Here is a 23,362-nt window from a genome sequence, read left to right on the forward strand (position 1 = left end):
TACATGCGAATGTTCATTACTTTGTTTCACTGGTTCACCATTTCTAACGTGAATTCGAGCTTTGCAAATGTCCTTCCTCTCACATCTCCAAAACTTTATCTTATTCAGCAACATATTTATCAAAAACATATATGTAGCCATCGTATTCCTTTCCACGTTTTGTCATAATTGTTGATGGTATTTTAATGCATGCAATAACTACTTGACACTACTTATTTATTAGTTTTGCACCAAAATTGGTCTGCGCCGAAGTGGGCTGCGCCCAACTGGCCGCGCCAAATTGCTCGCACCAATGGTCCCATTCCACTCAAGGATCTATCCACATATACTCCAAGGCTTTGTTCCTCCAGACTGCATAATATCCATCTGTGCTCTATCCTTGGGTATAAACTGGAACTTCTGGTTGTCAGCCATTTTAATTCCCCTCTCCATTGCCATGCAAGCATGTCTGTCCTTGGCATTATCTGTTACCAGATGGAGGGAAAACATAAACTTTAGGAACAACATATCATATTCTGCCTGGTAACTTAAAACCTAAGGATAGAAACATTGTATAAACAGTTTTTTTTTTGCACTACCAATATGTGGTAATTCTGTCTCACCTGCAGAAAAAAAGAATCTCAGGTTTGTACGTGATGTCATGTATATAATCTGACGATAAATCTGTGATTATGCAGGTATTGCTTAAGGTGGTATGTGAGTGGAAAGAAAAAGATTTGAAAATCACTGTTTTAACCATACCTAATTGACTCGTTATGTGCACGGTTTCTTGACTCTGAAGGAAATGAGCCAATGACAATTTTTCTCATGCAAAATATTTCAGTAACAATTGGGTCTTGAGCAGTGGTTCCTAACCTTTTTTCCTCCATTCACAAACCACGTTAAGTAATCCTTTACTAATCACAGAGCACCGATGGCACAGGGATTACTTATGGTTGAATGTAAATTTAGGGGGGCATTTTGAAAACTACTGTTCTAACCTAACTCAAGAGGCTTGAACAATCCAAGTATTACCAGTTCATTATTTAATTTAATGCCCAATTGTCTTGTCTGCTTACAGTCATCCGAGGAGTGAGGACATGGAGGCTGATGTTCGCAACAGGAAAGTATCTTGGGATGTCAATGGCTCTCTGATCCCAGGTGAGATGCAGCGTGACCACAGATCAGAAAGTCCCACTCCAGGACTGCTGGAAGGCACCGAGCCAGGTAGGAGATACTGATCGGGAGCTAGGAAATGAATGCGTGAAAGAGAGCAAGGATTTTCCAAGCTAATGTAATAACACTGCTTTCCAAATGTGGAAAGTTTAAAGGTCATGTTGATATTTGGATTGAATGATTTATTGTCGCATGAACAATGTTTTGTGTGGTATCCAGGCAAGTCAACCAATACTTAAGTACAAGTGGTGCAATAATTAAATAAAAGTGCAGGATGTAGCTGGAAAGTAAGTCCAAAAAGGCGCAGGGAAGAATGTCACTGGACAAAGTACAAGAAAATGCAGTAAAAGCTATGCAAGGGCATCATATTTTACCAACGAGAGTGTGATCATGGCAGAAAAGAAACTGCCCTTGAATCTAGTTGTATGAGTTCTCCAGCTCGTGTATCTTTTGTGCTACACTTCTCGTCAAGAGGTAATGAAACAAGCTGTGCTCAAGTTATGGATCAGGCTGAATTATACTTGCCTGCAGCAACTTATCTTTATATTGTGGACTTTTACACTTTGAAACATGGGCCTGGTAAAAGTCAGTTTATCTGCTGCCAGACTTGCCATAGAGCCCAGTATATGAAAGCTAATGTGCTGAACAGTGGGTCTGGTTGCCTTCTGGATCATTTGGGAGGCAGAAGGGGTGATAGACAGAAGCTAGGGAGATGGTCACTCCCAAAAGTCAGGAGGTAGGTGGTTGGGTGGCTGTTAGGAGAGGGAAGGGGAATAGGCAGTCAGTGCAGAGCACCCCTGTGGCTGTTCCCCTCAACAATAAGTATACTGTTTTGAATGCTGTTGGGGGGAATGATCTACCAGGGACAATTCGTAGTGATCACGTCTCTGGGATAGAGCCTGGCCCTTTGACTAAGAAGGGAGGGGGGAGAAGAGAGCTATAGTGATTGGAGATTCAATAGGTTAATAGATAGAAGGTTCTGTGAACAAGATCGAGACTCCTGGATGGTATGCTCTCCCCCAGGTGCCAAGGACAGAGACTTCTTGGATTGAGTCCACAACATTCTCAAGCAGGAAGGAGAGCAGCCAGATGTTGTCGTCCACATTGGTGCTAATGACAAAGATGGGAGTAGGGATGAGGTCCTGAAGAGGGAATATAGGAAGTTAGGAAGGAAGCTTAGAAGCAGACCTCAAGGCTGGTAATTTCAGGATTCCTGCCTGTGCCACGCGCCAGTGAGGGTAGGAATAGGAAGCTGTGGCAGATGAATGCGTGGCTGAAGAGTTGGTGCAGGGGGGAGGGGTTCAGATTTGAAGATCATTGGGATCTCTCCTGGGAAGGTACGACCTGCACAAAAGATCGGCTGTACCTGAATTGGAGAGGTAAAGATATCCTGGTGGGCAGGTTTGTTAGAGCTGTTGGGGAGAGTTTAAACTCATTTGGCAGGGGAATGCGAACCAGAGTGTAAGGACAAAAGTAGAGCAGAAGGTGAAAAGGATGATGCAATCTGTTGTAGGTTTGTGGGGAAGGACAGGTAGGGGAGGAAGCATAGATGTAGTCAATTAGAGGGTTTGAAATGTGTTTATTTCAATGCAAGGAGTATTAGGAATAAACAAGATGAACAGAGCATGGATCTGTATATGGAATTACAATGTTATGGCTAATGCGAAGGCAGGTTTGGCTGATGAGTCCCCAGGACCAGATGAGATGTACCCCAGGTTTCTGTGGGAAGGGAAGGAAGAGATTGCTGGGGCATTGGCGATGATCTTTGCATCCTCCTTGACCATAGGGGAGGTGTGGGAGGATTGGAGAATGGCAAATGTCCCCTTGTTCAAAAAAAAGGTAATAGGAAGAATCCAGGGAATTGTAGACCAGTGAGTCTTGCATCAGCAAACTATTGGAGAGGATCCTTAAGGAGAGGATTTATGAGCATTTAGAAAAACTAGTCTTCTCCAGGATAGTCAGTATGGCTTTGTGAAGGGAACGTTGTGCCTCACAAGTCTGATTGAGTTTTTTGAGGAAGTAACAAAAGAAATTGATGAAGGTAGGGCAGTAGATGTGAAGTACATGAATTTTAATAAGGCATTTGACAAGAGTCCCATGAGAGAATCATTCAGAAAGTCATGAGGTGTGGGATCCATGGAACCTTGGCGGTGTGGATTCAAAAAATGGCTTACATGTAGAAAGCAGAGAGTAGCAGTGAATGGAAAATATTCTGCGTTGAGTTCAATGACTAGTGGAGCTCTGTAAGGATCTGTTCTGGGACCCTGCTCTTTGTGATTATTATAAATGACCTGGACGAAGAAGTAGAGGGGTGGGTCATTAAGTTTCAGGATGATAAGAAAGTTGTAGGTGATTGTGGATGGTGTTAGACAGCATGCAGAGTTGGGTGGAAAAGTGGCAGATGAATTTTAATATAGATATGTATGATGTGATGTATTTTGGAAGGTCAAACTTGAAGGATACTTAACAGTATGGAAGAACAAAGGGACCTTATGGTCCAAATCCATACATCTTTCAAGTTTGCCACACAGGTTGAAAGGACAGTTAAGGAGGTCTGTGGTATGCTGGGCTTCATTAATCAGGGGATTAAATTCAAGAGTTTTGAGGTATTGTTGCAGCTCTATAAATCTCTAGTGAGACCACACTTAGAATATTGTGTTCAGTTCTGGTCACCTCATTACAGAAAGATGTGGAACCTTGCCTGGATTGGAATATATATCTTTTTAGGCAAGGCTAGCAGAGCCAGGGCTTTTCTCTTTGGAGTGAAGAAGGCTGAGAGGTGAATTAATGGAGGCCTACAAGATTATGAGAGGCATAGAGAGGGTAGACAGCCAACACCTTTTCCCAGGGTGGGAGTAGCAAACACCAGAGGACAAAGTGAAGAAAGGAAAGTTTAGGGGAGACATCAGGGATAAGAGAGTAATGGATGCTTGGAATGTATTGCCGGGGTGATGGTAGAGGGTGGAACAATAGGGGTATTTAAGAGACTCTCTGACAGGGACATGGATGAAAGAAAAATAGAGGATTATGAATAAGAGAGGGTTTAGTTTGTTTTTGGTAGGTATATATAGGTCAGCACAACATCATAGGTTAAAGGGCCTGTGCTGCAATGTTCTATGCACTTTGCATCTGGTCCCTCATATCTCCACCACATGCTCACATATCCCTGACCCTCATCATTTACACTGTAGAGCACACATGTCAAACTCTGGCCCGCGGGCCAAATTTGGCCCACGATATAATTATATTTGGCCCGCAAGATCATTTCAAAAATGTATTAGAGGTGGCCCGCCCTGCAGCGAGAGCCGATGCTGTTTTTTGGTAATGTCACCCCCCACCATCCTCCCCCTTCATTGCACATCCTTCCCCATTGTAACACGTGAAATTGTAACACGAGAAGTCTGTCGATGTCATCAGCCGGCAAGCCAGTTGGAAGGCTCCCCGCACAACCAGTCACTTCTCCCACCTGTCGAGCGGTGCGGCGGATGGGCGAGCACCTGTGATTTTCTGTCGGTGCGACAGGCATGGCAGGCTGCGCACGGCCCCCGAGCAGCGCGAGCCCCGCGCGACTGGCACCGGACGGCCCTTCCACAGCGCGAGCGCACTTCTCCCAGTCGCCACGGCCTTCAGCGCTTGCACCCGTGCGGACTCCAGGGATGGCTGGTTCGGCCCTGCACGTGAAGAGAGAGATGGTGGCTGTCCGCAAAGGCTGATCTGCAACGCGCTGGGCCTGAGTGGATGGGTAAGCAGGGGTGGGCAGAGGGTGTAGGTGAGGAGTAATGGGCAGGGGAAGTTATGGTGGTGCGAGGGGCAGTAAGAGGGAGGGATGAGTAGAAGGAGGGGTGGATAGGGAAGAGGTAAAAGGGGAGGGGCAGGGCGAGTAGGGGAGGGGTGATTAGAGGGTGAGAGACGGGTAGAGGGAGGAACAGGTTGAGGGAAGAGGCAGTAGAGGGGCGTGTATAGGATGGGGTGGGTAGAGGCAGAGCGAGTGGAGTGAGGGGTGAGTAGAGGTTGGGTAAAGGACTGGTCAGGTAGAGGGATGGTGGGTCGAGGGTGAATAGAGGCCTAGAGCCTGAGGAGTGAGCAGGAAATGCTGAGTGCTGATGCAGGCCAAAATGGAAACAGCCTGTAAATGCTGACTACATCTCCACAGGGACCAAATATGTTTCCCTCAGGTCAAGCAAAGGGTGAACTTGAGCTACCTACTCCTGACCTGTAGCATTATCCTCCTACAATTTAACATTACATATGTTGAAAGAAGAGAAAACATGCAGATGTTGTTGAAAATTTTCAATAAATATTTAGTTCGGCCCTCGACTTAGTCCAAGTTTTTAATTTTGGCCCTCCGTGAATTTGAGTTTGACACCCCTGCTGTAGAGGAAATCAAAATAAACATAGATACAAGTGTTTTTGAGGTATTTTATTTTAATGCTTTTTTGTCAATTAATTATTGGTATTTTGAGGTATTTCCAATCTAAGTTTTAAAAATTTTGTTTATTTCAAGCTCTTTCTAAGTAGTTTAAAAAAAAACAGATTATCAAAGGCCTTTGACAGTGATGAGCTATCAAAAGCTGTTTGGATAGTGCACTGTGACTGCTATTTCTTCATTCTATATTCCTCTATCTCACATTCTCCTAAGATCAGGTAAAAAGCTGAGGGAGTCACGTGATGGAGTAGTGGCCGGTAGGGGAATACCAGCCCTCTTCAGAAAAGAAGAAATAAAGTGAAAAAAATACAAAGTTCAAGAAATACAAAACATAACAAATAAAGGATAAAGTTGTAGAGAAAAGAAACAAAATGGCACCCAAGAAGGAAAAAGTAGAAACAATGGAGAAAAGACACCGGAAGAGAAAGGAGAAGGCCTTACCTGCATAAAGAAATAGGGAGCTGTCATGGAAAAGAGAGCCCGTTCTCCAAGGTTGGTGACGACCCCGCAGAGTTGCGACCCTCCAACAGCTGGACTGCAAAAATGGCTCTCTGAGCCAAACAAAAATGCGCAACTGCGCTTACTAAGGAGAAGGAGAAAACTGACAGGAGGGGGGCTCAGCCGAGGAGCGGGCAAGCACAATGCGACCAGCTGAGAGATTCCTGACACCAGGGCTCTCAGCTGGAAGAAGAGGAAAGTGACAGGAAAAGGAGTGAAAGGAAAGAAGAGCAGCAGCAGGAGACCCAACAGATGAGTAGCCCAGAAGAAGAGGACCAACAGCAAGAAGCCAAGCAAGAAGAAGCCCAGCAAAGTGAGACAAGCAACTCATCAGGAAAGTCAGAAGAGACACAGATACAAGAAAGAGAAGAAGACCAAACACAGATACAGACACAGAAGAAGAGGAGGAAGAAGAAGAAGATCTGCACAGAAAAATAGAAGGTAAAACAGATGGACAGAATATAGATAAAGTTCTTTTTCAAGAACAAATGAGTGCATTAAAAGAATGGTTGACATTAGAATTTAGTGAAATTAAAAGAAAAATGAAAAGTACAGAAGATAAAGTGAATAGATTAGAGCTGGTCATTAGAAGCGGCTGTAGAAATGGAAGTGAATGACTTAAGAAGAAAATTGGAAGACAGTGATAAAAAAGTTAAAGAGACACAAGAGTTGTTATCTCAGAAAATTGATATGTCGGAAAATTATAGTAGGCGAAACAACATAAAAATAGTGGGCCTAAAGGAAGATGAAGAAGGCACAGATATGAAGGAATTTATAAAAGAATGGATCCCAAAGGTCCTGGAAACGACAGAAATGGAAATAGAAAGGGCACACAGAACACTAGCTCCAAAACCACAGACACATCAAAAACCAAGATCCGCTTTAGTAAAATTTTTGAGATATACGACAAGAGGAAATATACTGGAGCAGGCAAGGAATAAAATTAGAGAAGACAATAAACCATTGGAATACAAGGATCAAAAAATATTTTTTTACCCAGACATAAGTTTTGAACTGTTAAAGAAGAGGAAGGAGTTTAATACAGCAAAATCGATCCTATGGAAAAAAGGTTATAAATTTATGTTAAGAGATCCAGCTGTGCTTAAAATATTTAAACCTGGGAGCAAAACAGACTGTTCTCGGATCCGGAGGAAACACAAGAATTGGCAGAATGCCTGGAGGACAGAAGGGGAGATGAAGAGTTGTAACAAGAATGAAGAACCGCGATAAAATATATATAAAAATAATGTATATGTAAGAAATAAAGAAGGGAAAAAGAAGTGAAGAAAGGAAGTACGTGGGAAAAAAAAGAGGGTGAACTTTGTTATCTGTGTTAAAAAAAAAAAAAAAAAAAAAAAGTTTTCTGGAGGGGTTGGGTGGGAGAGAATAACCGTCACTGTGAAATCAGTTGACACTTGCGAGCTGGTTCGCAATCCAAATGGAGAGGGGAGTTGTGGTTGCCCGGCAAGGGATAAGGGGCAACGCAGGGGGGTGGGGGGGGGACATTTGGCGCTAAGGGAATATTGGATGTGGGAGTTGTTGAAGTATTTTATGTTTTAAATGTGTTGTCATACATTGAGTTTAAAAAGGGAAAACTGAGAGATGAAAATGGGGAAAAGGTGGTGGTGAGGAAGCAGAAATGAGGTGTAAACAGGATATGAGATGGCTATGTTGAATTATATGACTATAAATATTAATGGAATACATAACCAAATTAAACGGAAGAGGCTATTAAATTACCTGAAAAAAGAAAAAAATAGACATTGCATTTGTGCAGGAAACGCATCTAACTGAAGTGGAACATAATAAATTAAAGAGACTGGGTAGGACACGTAGCGGCAGCATCATATACTTCAAAAGCTAGAGGTGTAGCCATATTAATTAATAAAAATGTACCAATCAAAATAGAAGAGAAAATAATAGATCCAGCAGGGAGGTATGTAATGATAAAGTATCAGATATATTCAGAATTTTGGAATTTGATCATTATATATGCACCTAATGAAGAGGATCAAAAGTTTATGCAATTTTTTTTTGAAGATTGTAGATACGCAAGGAAACATATTGATAGGAGGGGATTTTAACCTTAATTTGGATCTAATGTTGGATAAAATTGGACAAAAGACTAGCAAAAAGAATGAAGTGGCAAAAAATATGGTTAAATCAATGCAGGAAATGAAACTTATGGATATATGGAGGAGGCAGCACCCAAGGGAGAAGAAATACTCATATTATTCGAGTAGGCATAAATCATACTCAAGGATTGATATGTTTTTGTTGTAGGCCCATATTCAAGGGAGAGTTAGGAAAACTGAATATAAAGCTAGATTGCTATCTGATCATTCACCCCTGTTATTAGCAATAGAACTGGAGGACATCCCACCAAGAACATATAGATGGAGATTAAACTCCATGTTACTTAAAAGGCAGGAATTTAGAGAGTTTATTGAACGCCAATTAAAACATACTTTGCAATAAATACGGAATCAGTGAAAGACAAATTTATATTATGGGATGCAATGAAAGCTTTCATTAGAGGGCAGATAATAAGTTATGTAACTAAGAAGAAAAAGGACTACAATCAGGAAATAGAGCAGTTGGAAAGAGAGATAGTAAGTACAGAAAAAGAACTAGCAACAAGGAATGATATAACAAAAAGAAGAGAATTGGCGGACAAAAAAAAACAAAACATTACAAATGTATAAGGTGGAGAAGAACATAATTAAAATAAAGCAAAAGTATTATGATCTAGGAGAAAAAACACACAATATTAGCCTGGCAACTTAAAACAGAACAAGCTAAAAGCTTGTATTGGGATCAAGGAAAAAGGACAAACAAATTACATATAATCCAATGGAGATTAATGAAAACTTTAAGGAATTTTATGAACAATTATATCAAACTGAGAACGACGGGAAAGATGATAAAATAGAAGAGTTTTTAGCTAAAATTGAACTGCCGAAATTGCAAGAGGAACAAAACAAACTGATAAAACCATTTGAAATAGAGGAAATACAGGATATATTAAAAAAGTTGCCAAACAATAAAACGCCTGGAGAGGATGGATTCCCAATAGAATTCTATAAAACATTTAAAGAGTTATTAATTCCTCCTTTCCTGGAAGTAATGAATCAGATAGAAGAAACACAAAACTTGTCAGATTCATGTAAGATAGCAATAATTACAGTAATACCAAAGACAGGGAAGGATCCACTAACACCAACATCATATTGACCAATATTTCTACTTAATTCAGATTATAAGATTATAGCAAAATTATTAGCAAACAGATTGGCCGACTGTGTACCAAAAATAGTAAAACAAGATCAAACTGGATTTATTAAGAAAAGACAAACAGCGGATAATGTCTGTAAACTTATTAATCTAATTCATGCAGTTCAAGGAAATAAGAAACCAATAGTGGCTGTTGCTTTAGATGCAGAAAAAGCCTTTGACAGAGTTGAGTGGAACTACTTGTTTAAAGTATTACAGAGGTTCAATCTCTCAGAAAAATATATTAATTGGATTAAAGCATTATATAATGGACCATTGTCGAAGGTAACAATAAATGGATATGTATAGAACCAATTTAAATTAAGTAGGTCAACTAGACAGGGATGCCCATTATCTCCCTCACTATTCACTTTCACAATAGAACCATTGGCAGAACTGATAAGAACAGAAAATAAAATAAAAGGGATAAAAATAAAGGAGAAGGAGTATAAAATCAGTTTATTTGCAGATGACATCATCGTATACTTAACAGAACCAGACATATCAATAGAAGAACTACATAAGAAATAGATCAACGCAAATAAAAGTGAAGTGATAACGTTGAGTAATGCGGACTATACAGAATTTAAAAAAGAATCACCATTTAAATGGCAAACAAGCAATCTGATACCTAGGTATTAGGTTAGATAATTATTTAAGCCACTTGTACAAATTAAATTATCAGCCAATGAACATGTACATCAAGCTGCAAGATCAGGAAAATGATGAAATAAGCTATAAACCCAAACAAAAGTGGGAAAAGGATTTAAACATAAAGATAAAAAATGAAACATTGGAAAAGTTATGTTCTGGAATTGTCTCTTTCTTCTCTTTGGCTTGGCTTTGCGGACGAAGATTTATGGAGGGGGTAAATGTCCACGTCAGCTGCAGGCTCAATTGTGGCTGACAATTCCGATGCGGGACAGGCAGACACGGTTGCAGAAAATTGGTTGGTTGGGGTTGGGTGTTGGGTTTTTCCTCCTTTGTCTTTTGTCAGTGAGGTGGGCTCTGCGGTCTTCTTCAAAGGAGGTTGCTGCCCGCCGAACTGTGAGGTGCCAAGATGCACGGTTTGAGGCGATATCAGCCCACTGGCGGTGGTCAATGTGGCAGGCACCAAGAGATTTCTTTAGGCAGTCCTTGTACCTCTTCTTTGGTGCACCTCTGTCACGGTGGCCAGTGGAGAGCTCGCCATATAACACGATCTTGGGAAGGCGATGGTCCTCCATTCTGGAGATGTGACCCACCCAGCGCAGCTGGATCTTCAGCAGCGTGGACTCGATGCTGTCGGCCTCTGCCGTCTCGAGTACTTCGATGTTAGGGATGAAGTCGCTCCAATGAATGTTGAGGATGGAGCAGGGACAATGCTGGTGGAAGCGTTCTAGGAGCCGTAGGTGATGCCGGTAGAGGACCCATGATTCGGAGCCGAACAGGAGTGTGGGTATGACAACGGCTCTGTATATGCTTTGTGAGGTTTTTCAGTTGGTTGTTTTTCCAGACTCTTTTGTGTAGTCTTCCAAAGGCGGTATTTGCCTTGGCGAGACTGTTGTCTATCTCGTTGTCGATCCTTGCATCTGATGAAATGGTGCAGTCGAGATAGGTAAACTGGTTGACCGTTTTGAGTTTTGTGTGCCCGATGGAGATGTGGGGGTGCTGGTAGTCTTGGTGGGGAGCTGGCTGATGGAGGACCTCCGTTTCTTCAGGCTGACTTCCAGGCCAAACATTTTGGCAGTTTCCGCAAAACAGGACATCAAGCGCTGAAGAGCTGGCTCTGAATGGGCAACTAAAGCGGCATCGTCTGCAAAGAGTAGTTCACGGACAAGATTCTCTTGTGTCTTGGTGTGAGCTTGCAGGGGCCTCAGATTGAAGAGACTGCCATCCGTGCGGTACCAGACGTAAACAGCGTCTTCATTGTTTTTTTTAAATTTTTTATTTTTCACACCATAAATCACATTAACCATGGTACACACTTTTTCCTTTTCACACATATACAGTGCCATTTTCTCCCCCCCCCTCCCTCCTCCCAACCCACCCTCCCTACCTCCCCCCTCCCGTCCATTTAAGGTATACAATCTAGGATACATTAAACCAGTCAGACAATGTTGTCATTCAATAAAAATACACCAGAAATTCTACTGAGTCCATTCTTTTCATTTCCTTTTCCTTCCATTAACTTAGGTAATGATTGTCCCCGGTAGGTTTTCGCTATTGTATTTAATGTAAAGCTCCCATATTTGTTCGAATATTTCTAAACAGCGTCTTCATTGTTGAGGTCTTTCATAGCTTGGTTCAGCATCATGCTGAAGAAGATTGAAAAGAGGGTTGGTGCGAGAACACAGCCTTGCTTCACGCCATTGTTATTGGAGAAGGGTTCAGAGAGCTCATTGCTGTATCTGACCCGACCTTGTTGGTTTTCGTGCAGTTGGATAACCATGTTGAGGAACTTTGGGGGGCATCCGATGCGCTCTAGTATTTGCCAAAGCCCTTTCCTGCTCACGGTGTCGAAGGCTTTGGTGAGGTCAACAAAGGTGATGTAGAGTCCTTTGTTTTGTTCTCTGCACTTTTCTTGGAGCTGTCTGAGGGCAAAGACCATGTCAATAGTTCCTCTGTTTGCGCGAAAGCTGCACTGTGATTCTGGGAGAATATCCTCGGCGACATTAGGTATTATTCTATTTAGGAGAATCCTAGCGAAGATTTTGCCTGCAATGGAGAGCAGCGTGATTCCCCTGTAGTTTGAGCAGTCTGATTTCTCGCCTTTGTTTTTGTAAAGGGTGATGATGGTGGCATCACGAAGGTCCTGAGGCAGTTTTCCTTGGTCCCAACAAAGCTTGAAAAATTCATGCAGTTTGACATGCAGAGTTTTGCCGCCAGCCTTCCAGACCTCTGGGGGGGATTCCATCCATACCTGCTGCTTTGCCACTTTTCAGTTGTTCAATTGCCTTATATGTCTCATCCTGGGTGAGGACCACATCCAGCTCTAGCCTTAGGGGCTGTTGAGGAAGCTGGAGCAGGGCGGAATCTTGGACTGAGCGGTTGGCACTGAAAAGAGATTGGAAGTGTTCTGACCATCGGTTGAGGATGGAGATCTGGAATTGTGAAGAATATAATAAACACATGATACAGTATGATTGGTTACACAGGTTATATATCACGCCCCAAAAGTTAAAAAAATGGGATCCAACATTATCAGATAGATGTTTTCGCTGTAAGAAAGAAACGGGAACAACAGTACATGCAATTTGGGCATGTGAGAAAGTGAAAAAGTTTTGGTAAGATCTAAATCAGATATTAAATAAAATCACAAAAAGCAACATACCAAAAAAATCCAGAGATCTTTCTTCTAAGTAATATAAGAAGTAATGAATTCGGCCTCAAACTGGGTGAAGAGGAGAAAAGATTTATGATGATAGCCTTAGCTGAAGCAAAAAAATGTATAATGTCAACTTGGAAATCAGAAGAGAGCCTAAGAGTACAGCAATGGTACATGGAAATGAATAAATGTATTCCATTGGAAAAAATACATATAATTTAAAAAATAAAGTCACATTATTTGAACAAATTTGGGAACCGTACATAGAACATAACAGAGAGGGCTTTCCTCGGACCTCCACCCCCTAAAATGATAAGTAAGATAAAATGACTTGATCCAGTGTGTAAAAGTAGATGACACATTTTTCTTGTTTATTTTTCATTGTGTGATGACATTGTTTAATGGTTTTATTATATTGTATATGTTGAATGTTTATTGGTTTTGGAGGGGGGTGGGAAGGGGGGGAGGGAAGGTAGGGGGGAAAAATGGGAGAAAATTCCACTGTGTATATTTAAGAGGGAAATGTTTGTATGTATTTTGGTTGATATGGTTCACAGTGTGAAAAATAAAAAAAATATTTAAAAAAATCAGGTAAAAAGCTTTTGGCCAATCAGATGAAATGCAGATAAAAGAGAATGTTACACATCTCAAGTATTGATACTTTTAATAACCCATGAGGAGAAATTGACAAATTAGATTTAGTAAAAACTGCCCCAAAAGAGTGTGATGCTGAGTGTTAATGAACTTTAAGTTGTCTCTTCAGTTGTGTACTTCTGATATTTCCTGAGAATGCCACAAATAATTGAAAGTTGTCACATCATAGAGAAATTGTCATGTCACAGGCAGCGCAGTTCGTGTAATGGTCAGCACAACGCTTTTACAGCGTGAAGACCTCGTTTCAAATCTAGCGCTGTCTGTCAGGAGTTTGTATATCCTCTCTGTGCCCTGTGTGGGTTTCCATCGGATGCTCCAGTTTCCTCCCACTCTCCAAAACTTGGTAGGTTAGTTTGGAGTAATTGGCTGCCATGTGTTTCATGGGCCAGAAGGGCCTTCTACCGTGCTATTTCATTAAAATTAAGTCATCATTACTGCTCAATTGTAATTTGCTACATGTCCAGTTGCCCTGGAGTTCCCCTTCTGATACTTCTTTGTCCATCCTTCCCATAAGGCTCATGAAAACCAAAACCAATAAACATTCAACATATACAATACAATAAAACCATTAAACAATGGTTTAATCACACAATGAAAATAAACAAGAAAATTGTGTCATCTACTTTTACACACTGGGTCAGTTCACTTCGTCTTCTTCTTATTTTAGGGTGTGGAGTTCCGAGGCAAGCCCTCTCTGTTATGTTCTATGTACGGTTCTCAAATTTGTTCAAATAATGTGACTTTATTTTTTAAATTATATGTTATTTTTTCCAATGGAATACATTTATTCATTTTAAATGATCAAATTTTGACAGATGAGTCTTCTGAGGCACTCGCTGTTTATTACCAAAAGCCCCACAGTTTCTTCCCAGACATTTAGTGATAAAATCTAACTCATCAGTTACATTATAAATGTACACCTGTATTTTTGTGGCAAAATTATCCTGGGTTTCCTGGGCCCTGCTTTTTTGATCTATGCAAAACTTAATCAAAGCACTATTGCAAAATAATTCCTTGTTCCAAGTGCCTATTGTTCTACAAACCATGTGAACTTCATGTTAAGATTACTATCTACTGTGTCTCATTGCCAGAGACATTGTTGTATAGCTAACAAACCTTTGAACCCTTTTGTTTAAAAGACTACTGAAACTCTCTTATGCAGTTATTATTCAGGCCTGCCACTTATCACGAATGGCAAGGCAGGTAGGGGATGGCTAATTTACTCACACATTCCTTTATTTAGGTGCAGGACAGGAGAGTGCAATGTTTGTCCACACAAGGTCCTACGAGGACCTAACTGCAGATGACGAAGCGAAGAGATGTCTGGACAGCGAGGACGAGGGAGGGACTAAGCAATCCCAAATTGAAGAGATCAGCAAAGATTTCAATGAGTTGAGCACCCAGCTGACCGGAGTGGCAATGGATGTCAACAAGGAGATGAGAGACAGTGATACAGAAAATGAGGTGACATGTGGGCGTCCAAGCAGAGAATCCGTGTGTGACAAAGAGGAGGACATGATGGACAACTCGTGGAGGCAGCACCGCAAGCATATCTTTGTTTTCAGCGATGCTGGAAAGCCAATATATTGTCGTTACGGGACAGAAGAAGCTCTTTCCTCCATGACGGGGGTAATGGTAGCCCTTGTGGCTTTTATTGAGGCAAGCAAAGATGTGATCAAGTCCATCCATGCAGGTGCGTTTAGTTTCATTTTATCCTGTTAGCTCTCCTGTTTCATATCTTTGTGTGATTGGGGGGGTGGGGGAGTGGATTTGTTTATAACTTTATTCATTCATGGGTCGTGGCTGTTGTATTTAATGCCCGTTCCTAATATTCTCAGAAGTTGAAGGTTCAGTATATTGGAGGGTATGTGGAGATTGCATGTTGTCCCTGTGACCGGGTGCTCTGGCTTCCTCTCGCGTCCCAAAGGTGAGCAGGATCAGTAGGTTAATTGATCATTGTAAATTCCCCCCGTGTGGACAGATAAATGATCAGATCTAGGATTGTTGATGAGATTAAGATAGGATTAGTGTTTATGGGTGTGCATGTCTCAGTGACCCAATGGTCCTGTATCTGGGTTGCATCAATGACTCTAAATGTTTTAGTTATGGACGGCTGGTACATAGCTTCGGTGAAGCTGTGCCAAAGTAAGTAGTTTTTTTTTATCCAGCAGGATACTATGTTCCTGGACTGATAATCACCTCCCTCTGCTTTCTCAGAGTGCGTTGGCTAAGTCTAACCTTCCTTCCACAGAGGGTTACAAGGTGGTTTTTATCCGTCGAAGTCCTCTGGTCCTCGTGGCAGTCACGCACACCCGCCAGTCAGAGCAGGAAGTAGCCAAAGAACTTCTGTATGTTTATTACCAAATCGTTAGTTTCCTGACTTTAACTCAGCTCAATAGAATCTTTGAGCAGAAGAAGAACTACGATCTCCGGCGGTTACTTGCAGGGTCAGAGAGAATAACAGATAATCTTCTCAATCTAATGGATAAGGATCCTAGCTTCCTCATGTGTGCTGTGAGATGCCTACCATTGACTTCTTCAGTGAGGGACGTGATTAGTTGCAGCCTCCAGCAAGCCAAAGACAAAAGTCTCGTCTTCTCTATTCTGGTTGCCCAGAATCAACTGGTATCATTGGTGAGGAAAAAGGACCAGTTTCTCCATCCCATTGATCTCCATCTTCTCTTCAACCTCATCAGTGCATCTACCTCCTTCCGAGATGGAGAAGTCTGGACTCCGATATGTCTACCCAAGTTCAATTCCAATGGTTTCTTTCATGCCCACATATCCTACCTTGATCAGGAAAACAACCTATGTCTGCTCCTCATCTCCACTGACAGGGAGCACTTCTTTACTATCTCAAACTGCAAAAGTAAATTCCTTGAGCGGCTGAAGAAGCGGAACACTTTCCAGGTGCTGCTGGAAGAACTGCGGACACCGTTCTACAGTGTTTCTCAACTTGGCATACCAGATCTGAGGCACTTCATCTACAAATCAAGAAGCTCAGGTTTGTTCACCAGGTAAGATAACTCCATGCTTCTGCACTATTCACCAGGTTATTCACATTCTCAAAGACGAAGAATAAATTGGATATATACTTGCACACCTCTTGCCTCACAGCTCAAACCTGCCTTCTGCTGCTTTGTGGAATTTGCATGTTCTCCTTGAGACCACATGGATTTCCTTCTAGTGCCCGCGTTTAACCCCACATCCTAAAAACCGAGTTGGTAGGTTAATTGGCTGCTGTAAATTGTCCAAGTATGCAGGTGAGTGATGGCGTGGCGGAGTTGATAGGAATGGAGATAAATAAACCTGGATTTGTGTTGAATTGATTAGAGCAGGTGAGTGGTTGACGGTCGCATGGATTTGCTGGGGCCAGTTCTGTTCTGTCTAACTTCATGATTCCATGAATCAATCAAAATAAGAATACCATCAAGGTTCAGAGTAACTTGTGACTAACTCTCGGTGCACTGTCCCAGATTCAACTCTGAATGATCAGGTGAAAGGATACAAAATTGAAATGTCGTCTCAGTCCAATTCGGAATTAACAAACTCCCAAATTGGATGCAACACTGATTCAACAATGCAGTGCCGGACATGCTCAGTTGTTGTACTTCTTAACAAAGGCACCCCCTAGAAGTAGTGAAAATCACTTCATGGTGAATTACTTATTTTACAGAATATTGTGCCATTTGGCCCTTCATATCCATTCTGTCCCTATTTGTGCTCTTTCCCCAGAGCCCTGCAGATGATTGGAAGTACCTATACAATTCCCTTTTTTCGGCCCTGTCTCCATGATTCCTTCTTGCATTGAATTTTAAATCTACGTTCCCTGGTCTTTGCATCTTCTTCTAATGAGAAATACTTTCTCTTGTTTACTTGAATTAAATCAGTAACAGTTTTGTATACTGATTGAATATTTGAACCATAAAAAAGCAAAATACTGTAGATTCTGGCAATTTGAAATAACAGCAGAATACTGAGCAACATATCGACTTAAAACATTAAAATCCATTTCTGCTTCCACAGTTGCAGTGTTTGGAACATTTTCTAAACTCCGCGTAACCACTAACCCTGAGGCGAACTGCCGCATTTTCTCCAGTCTCACCTCCACCTGAAGAGCTTTATTCCTGTAAGCCAGCCTAATGAATCCCTTTGTAATCGAAAAGGGAGAAGGTCTCTCTACATGCAGATTAAACCACGTAAATGGATGGTGTGGTGAAATTTGTCAAGCTTTTAATTGAGAGAATCCTTCCTCAAGTTCAGCCAAGGCAAGACGAGCGCCATATTCTGTTCCCACCTGATCTGAAACTGTCTCAACGATTTGTATGAAGCAATGACGTGCATGCATTTTGTTTCCTCTTGTAGTCCTGAACTAGAAGCACCTTACACAAGTGAGGAGCAGCGGGAAAGACTCCTGGAACTGTACCAGTATTTGTACAGTCGCATTCACAACTCTGCAAGGCCTCTGAAGTACATCTATTATGCAGGAGAACAGGAGAACCTTTTAGCATGGGTAAGAAATTACACTCGTATGATCTCTGAAAGGCACCCAACCTTTGGACAGAAGTAGATTATTTTCATCAATGCTCCACAAGAAACTCATTCCAACATTAATAAGACCTCCCCTCCCTCATCATAGAAATTGAATTCCTCAGATGCCAGTTAGAACCTTTTGCTTGATGTCATACAGTATAATATGTGTACAGAAATTCAGATCATAATTAAATAAAATTATAGGTCAGGGACGCAAGGGGAGCAAAAGAACACGGCAACAAGGTATTATATTTGTGACAGGCTGCACCAAAGGAAAACACAGGCACAATATTGTTTGGGGCAACACAGCTTTATTCCACTCACATAAAGATCTAGTTGGCTGCTAGCTGTGCTGTGTTTGCAGTGATCCTGGAGAGAGAGAGAGCGAGAGCACACAGTCAGGACCTCGGCTTTATACCATAGGCCCTCTGGGCCCACCTGGTGGTCAGATATCATTCGACCGAGTGCCGTGTCTCTAGGCCATCTGTTGGCTGAGTGATGTACCGCAGCGTATCATCATAATATTGACATCTGTTCTCCCAGATCCAGGTTAGTGGGAGGCCCAGCCCAGGAGCTGTTCTTGCATTGCTATTTTCAAGAGAAACACAAGGATTGCAAATGCTGGAGTTTCGAGTAAAATGAGCTGCTGGAGGGATTCACTGGGTCAGGCAGCATCCATAGAGAGAAATGGTCACTCGACATTTATCGTGTCCAAAGTAAAAAGGAGTTGATATGTGTATGAGGGAGGAAAAGAGCCGCGGAGGGGCCAAGAGTTGGTAGGGTGTGGAACACATGGTGGGGAAAGGTGGTGCGACAGGAAGAAGGAGAGACCATTAGGGGTTAATGACAGCACTAGGTAAAGAAGAGATGAAAACAGTGGAATGAGATAGAAAAGAGATTACCTAAAATGAGGAAAAATCTATATTCATCCCATTAGGTTCAAGTCTGTCCAGGAGGAATATGATGTGTTGTTCCTCAAGTTTGTTTATTGAGAGTAGACCCACAGAACACAAATGTAGATTTATCAAACTTTGCCCATCAGTAGTACAACAGTTTTTGTATCATCTTTTCTGCAAATAGCTTTACGAATCTCTGAATTTCTGGCAATTGCAAAGTTTTTAAATCATTGGGCATTGAAACCTTCCACATTTTGGGTTCATTTCCTACAAGAGCCATAAATAATAATCAGACTCCAAGTCAAAAAGTATGTGGGAACATTAACATGGTTAAGGGAGGATTGAAAAAGGATGTTGAAATGGCCAAGAATGTTGAACTCCAAACTTGTGCTGAAACTGATATATCACTGTTTGACAATGCAAGTTCAAGTTTCATTTTGTTATCACACGATTGGCATGGTTTGTACCAGCGATTTGGTCCAGGGTTCGAATCCCGCGCTGTCTGTAAGGAGTTTGTACGTTCTTCCCATGTTTGCATGGGTTTTCCCCGGGGGCTCCGGTTTCCACCCACCATTGGAAACGTACCAGAGATATAGGTTAATGGGGTGTAAATTGGGCAGCACGGACATTTGGGCCGAAATGGCCTGTACGTCTAAATTTGAAAAAAAAAATTAAATTTAACTAAATGCAAGGATGCAGGGAAAGGATTTAAATTTGAATGATATCAGGAACAGCGAGTTTAAATTTAGTCATATAGATATACAGCATGGTAGCAGGCCGTTTCGGCCCACTAATCCATGCCGCCCAATTTATACCCCATTAACCTACACTCCCGGTAAGTTTTTGAATGGTGGGAGTAAATCGGAACCCCCGGAGAATACCCATGCAGTCACGGGAAGAATGTACAAACTCCTTTCTGACAGCGCAGGATTCGAACCCCAGTCCGGTTACTGGCGCTGTCAAGGTGTTGTGCTAACCACGAGTTTGTTTCATGAGCAATCCATCAAGTCAAGGCTTAACATGCATATAGAAGTGCAAAGTCGAAGAGTAAAGAGAGTAGTGTTTAGATAATCAATTAGAACATTCCAGAGGCAGCACAAGATTTACTATTATGAGGCCCATTTAGAAGCCTGATCACTGCAAGGAAAAATCTGTCTTTGAACCTGTTGGTGCGCAATCTCATGCTCTTGAACCTTCTCCCCAATGGGACTGTGGCCAGGGTGGGATCAGTCCTTCAGTGTCCTGGCTGCTATTCAGAGGCAGTGGGAAAGTGTAGAGAGTTGATGGAAGGGAGAGAGGTTTATCTGATCTTCGGAGGTTCATTCACTGCCTTCTGCAACTTCTGAATTGGGCAACATAAGAAATCTTAAAGCAAAATGCTGGGAATCTGAAATAAAAATGGAAGTAATAAAAGCACTCGGCTTCTAATGTAGGGAGAGAAAAGCCAAGAACAATAACATATTCTTATAGAAGCTCATTGACATTATTTTTAAAATGGAAGCGCATGAGGCTGCAGCGGCCAATTCTACTCTGTTTAATGGTAAAATCCACGATCCTACATATCATTTATGATCATCAAAAACCCAAGGAAATTAGAAACACAACATGGAATTTTAAAGCAGAGAGGATCGGGCTGCTTAGATACTGAATGATTTGGACTTGCTGAAGCAAGAGGACCAGTCCGTAGTAAACTGTGGAGCAGACTGTTGATGACTTGAGAAAAGCCACTGTAGACGTGAGGGAGGCTGTCGGACGTGCTGTGCGAGAGGGCAGAAGGCAAGAATGAATCCCTTCAGACTCGCGGTCCTGTCGATATTACTCGTAAGTGTAAAATCATTGGAGAAAAGATGGATTACCTGAGACTGCATATGAACTAGAAGGAACAGCAGGGCTGCTAGGCTCTAGTGTCTGTGTGGTAAAGATCTGCTCAGCAGAGATAGAGTATCTGATGATGCAATGTTTAGGCCCTCTACCCGTCCAGGGAATTAACAGCCACACCGATTGCTGTAGTCTACATTCCGCCTTCTGCTAATGAGTGTGAAGCCAAGAAGGAGTTTTACGGTGCTATCTGCAAAGCCTATACGTCCCACCCTAACCATGCCATGTTTGAAGCTGGTGACTTCAACCATGCCAACCTGAAAGCAGTTCTACCACGGTTTCAACAGCACATCAACTTAACCACCAGGGCAGAGAACACCCTGGATGGGGTGTACATCAACATTCCTGGTGTGTACAAGGCTGCCCCTTGCCCCCATCTTGGATGCTTGGATCACATATCCATCCTGTTGACTCCAGCATACAGACCGCTGGCAAATGAACAAAGCCAATTCACAGGGACATCAGGATGTGCCCGGGGGGTGGGGAGGAGGGGAGTGGTACAGCAGCACTACAGGACTGCTTTGAGATAACGGACTGAAACCCTTTCAGGCAGGTGGCTATATACAACCAAAAACCATACTTTGATGAAGGGCTCAAGCCCGAAACATCAGTTATGTATCTCTGCCTTTGCTACATGTTTGACCTGCTGAGTCTCTCCAGCATTTTGAGTTTTTACAAAAACTATGGTTGGATACAGAGCTGAAGATGCTGCCTTCAGGACAGGAGACCACATGGCACTAAGATCAGTCAGGGCTGAACTCTCCCTTGCAATCCAGAAGGCAAAGAATGGGTATGCACAGAAGATCCACAGACAGCTGTATGAGTCGCATATGGCAAGGGATCAAAACTATAACGGACCACAATGCCTCCCTTCTAGGCAGACTGAACATTTTCTGTGCACATTTTGATGAGAACAGGCTGAAGCTGAAGAAAGCTCTGTGTCCACCTGATGAACAGCACCCCCTGCATAACCGCAGCCAAGGAGAGGAGAACCCTATCCAAGGTGAATCCACGCAAGGTAGCAGGACCAGTCGACATATCCAGTCAGGTACTGAAGGACTGCGCAGACCAATTTACGGAGGTCCTTACAGACATCTTCAACACCTCACTGCAGCAGTCCATCGTTCCCGCAGGGTTCAAGACAGCACCATCATCCCGGCACCAAAAAGGACAACAGTAACAGGCCGCAATGACTACTGCCCAGTGGCACTGACCTCCACCATTATGAAGTGGTTCGAGAGTCCGGTGATGGAACCCATCAAAGTGAACCTCCCAGAGTCGCTGAAGCCACTTCAATTCACCTACAGATGGAACCTTTCTACTGATGATGCAAAAGCCTTATCCTTCCACTCTGTCCTGACCCCCATGGAGATTAATGCCTCATACGCCAGGCTGCTGTTCATTGACCAGCTTGGCGTTTAATATGATTATTCCCTAAGGCTGGTGGAGAAGCTGTCCTCGCTGGGACTCCATACTTCTTTCTGTAACTGGATCCTGGACTTGCTAATGGAAAGATCCCTGTCTACATGGGTTGGCAGTAGAACGTCGAGAACCATCGTGTTGAGCACTGGAGCTTGTCAGGGCTGTGTACTCAGCCTGCTCCTGTTCGTGCTACTGATCCATAACTACTTTGCTAGATCCAGCTCCAAGAGTGTCATCAAATTTGTAGATGACACACTGGTAGTTGGCCTCATGAGCAATGAGTTGCATTATAGCGAAGAGGTGGAAAATCTCATGATATGGTGTGAGAATAATAACCTGAGTTTCAATGTTGACAAGACAAAGGAGATGACTGTTGACTTCAGGAGGACCAGGGATGACCACTGTTCACTACACATTACTATCTCGGTAGTGGAGAAAGTAGCGAGCTCCAAGTTCCTCAGAGTCCACTTAACTAGTGACCTATCCTGGAGAGAAAACATCTCCTCACTTGTCAGGAAGGCGCAACAGTGACTGCATTTGCTTATAAGACTGAGGTGGGAAAGGCTACCAGCCATCATCCTGTCAGCTTTTCACAGGAGCTCTATTGAGAGTGTCCTGGACAGCTGCATCACAATATGGTATGGTTGCTGTAGAGCAGGGGTCTCAAACTCAAATTCACGGAGGGCCAAAATTAAAAACTTGGACTAAGTCGAGGGCCGAACTAAATATTTATTGAAAATTTTCAACAACATCTGCATGTTTTCTCTTCTTTCAACATATGTAATGTTAAACTTTTTCTTATTAAAATAAATGTTTAATAATAGTTTTGGATAAACTCTTTCCAGAAGCATTAACAAATGAGAAATAAAATATTCAATAAATAATATTTCTCTATAGAGGATTTGTCAAATGTTGCTAGTGTGCTGTCGAATAGTAAAATCTGAGGGCTATTGAGAATGTGGGAGAATAACATGATTCCTGAAACAATCAAATGGGTGACTGATTGTGGGCATGAACTCTAGCAGGGTTATTTGCCATGCCCTTTTTCCATTGGTACAGCTATCCTTTAATTTACACACTTTTCAAGTTTTATGCCTAATGAGCTTGTATCCAGGTGCAGGACCATTTTTAACCAGGAATATATTTATCACTGTGACATGAAACTATTGGAAGATCGTTTTATCCTGAGATTAAAATTCATAATCCTTACTCAGGCCTGTGCGCGGGAGGGCGGGGTTTGCGGGCGATCGGGTTGGACAACGACAGTGCGGGGGCATCGGCTCTCGCTGCAGGGCGGCATCTCGGCGGATCAGAGGCCCC

General features: G+C 42.3%; 1 protein-coding gene across 3 annotated transcripts in view; it reads left to right on the top strand.

Moving 5' to 3' along the window:
• mon1a (MON1 secretory trafficking family member A) overlaps positions 1-23,362 on the top strand; it is a 51,008-nt gene that overhangs the window by 20,633 nt on the left and 7,013 nt on the right. For all 3 annotated transcript variants that reach the window (XR_011357293.1, XM_069936566.1, XM_069936565.1), the window contains 4 exons: positions 1,061-1,206; positions 14,557-15,006; positions 15,565-16,330; positions 17,679-17,826. Coding sequence is in view for 2 of the 3 variants with exons in the window: in XM_069936566.1 (XP_069792667.1) it covers positions 1,080-1,206; positions 14,557-15,006; positions 15,565-16,330; positions 17,679-17,826 (1,491 nt within the window). In the remaining variant the exon portion in view is untranslated. The remainder of the gene's footprint in view (positions 1-1,060; positions 1,207-14,556; positions 15,007-15,564; positions 16,331-17,678; positions 17,827-23,362) is intronic.

This window comes from Narcine bancroftii, chromosome 5 (genome assembly GCF_036971445.1).
Source record: "Narcine bancroftii isolate sNarBan1 chromosome 5, sNarBan1.hap1, whole genome shotgun sequence".
NCBI lineage: Eukaryota > Metazoa > Chordata > Chondrichthyes > Torpediniformes > Narcinidae > Narcine > Narcine bancroftii.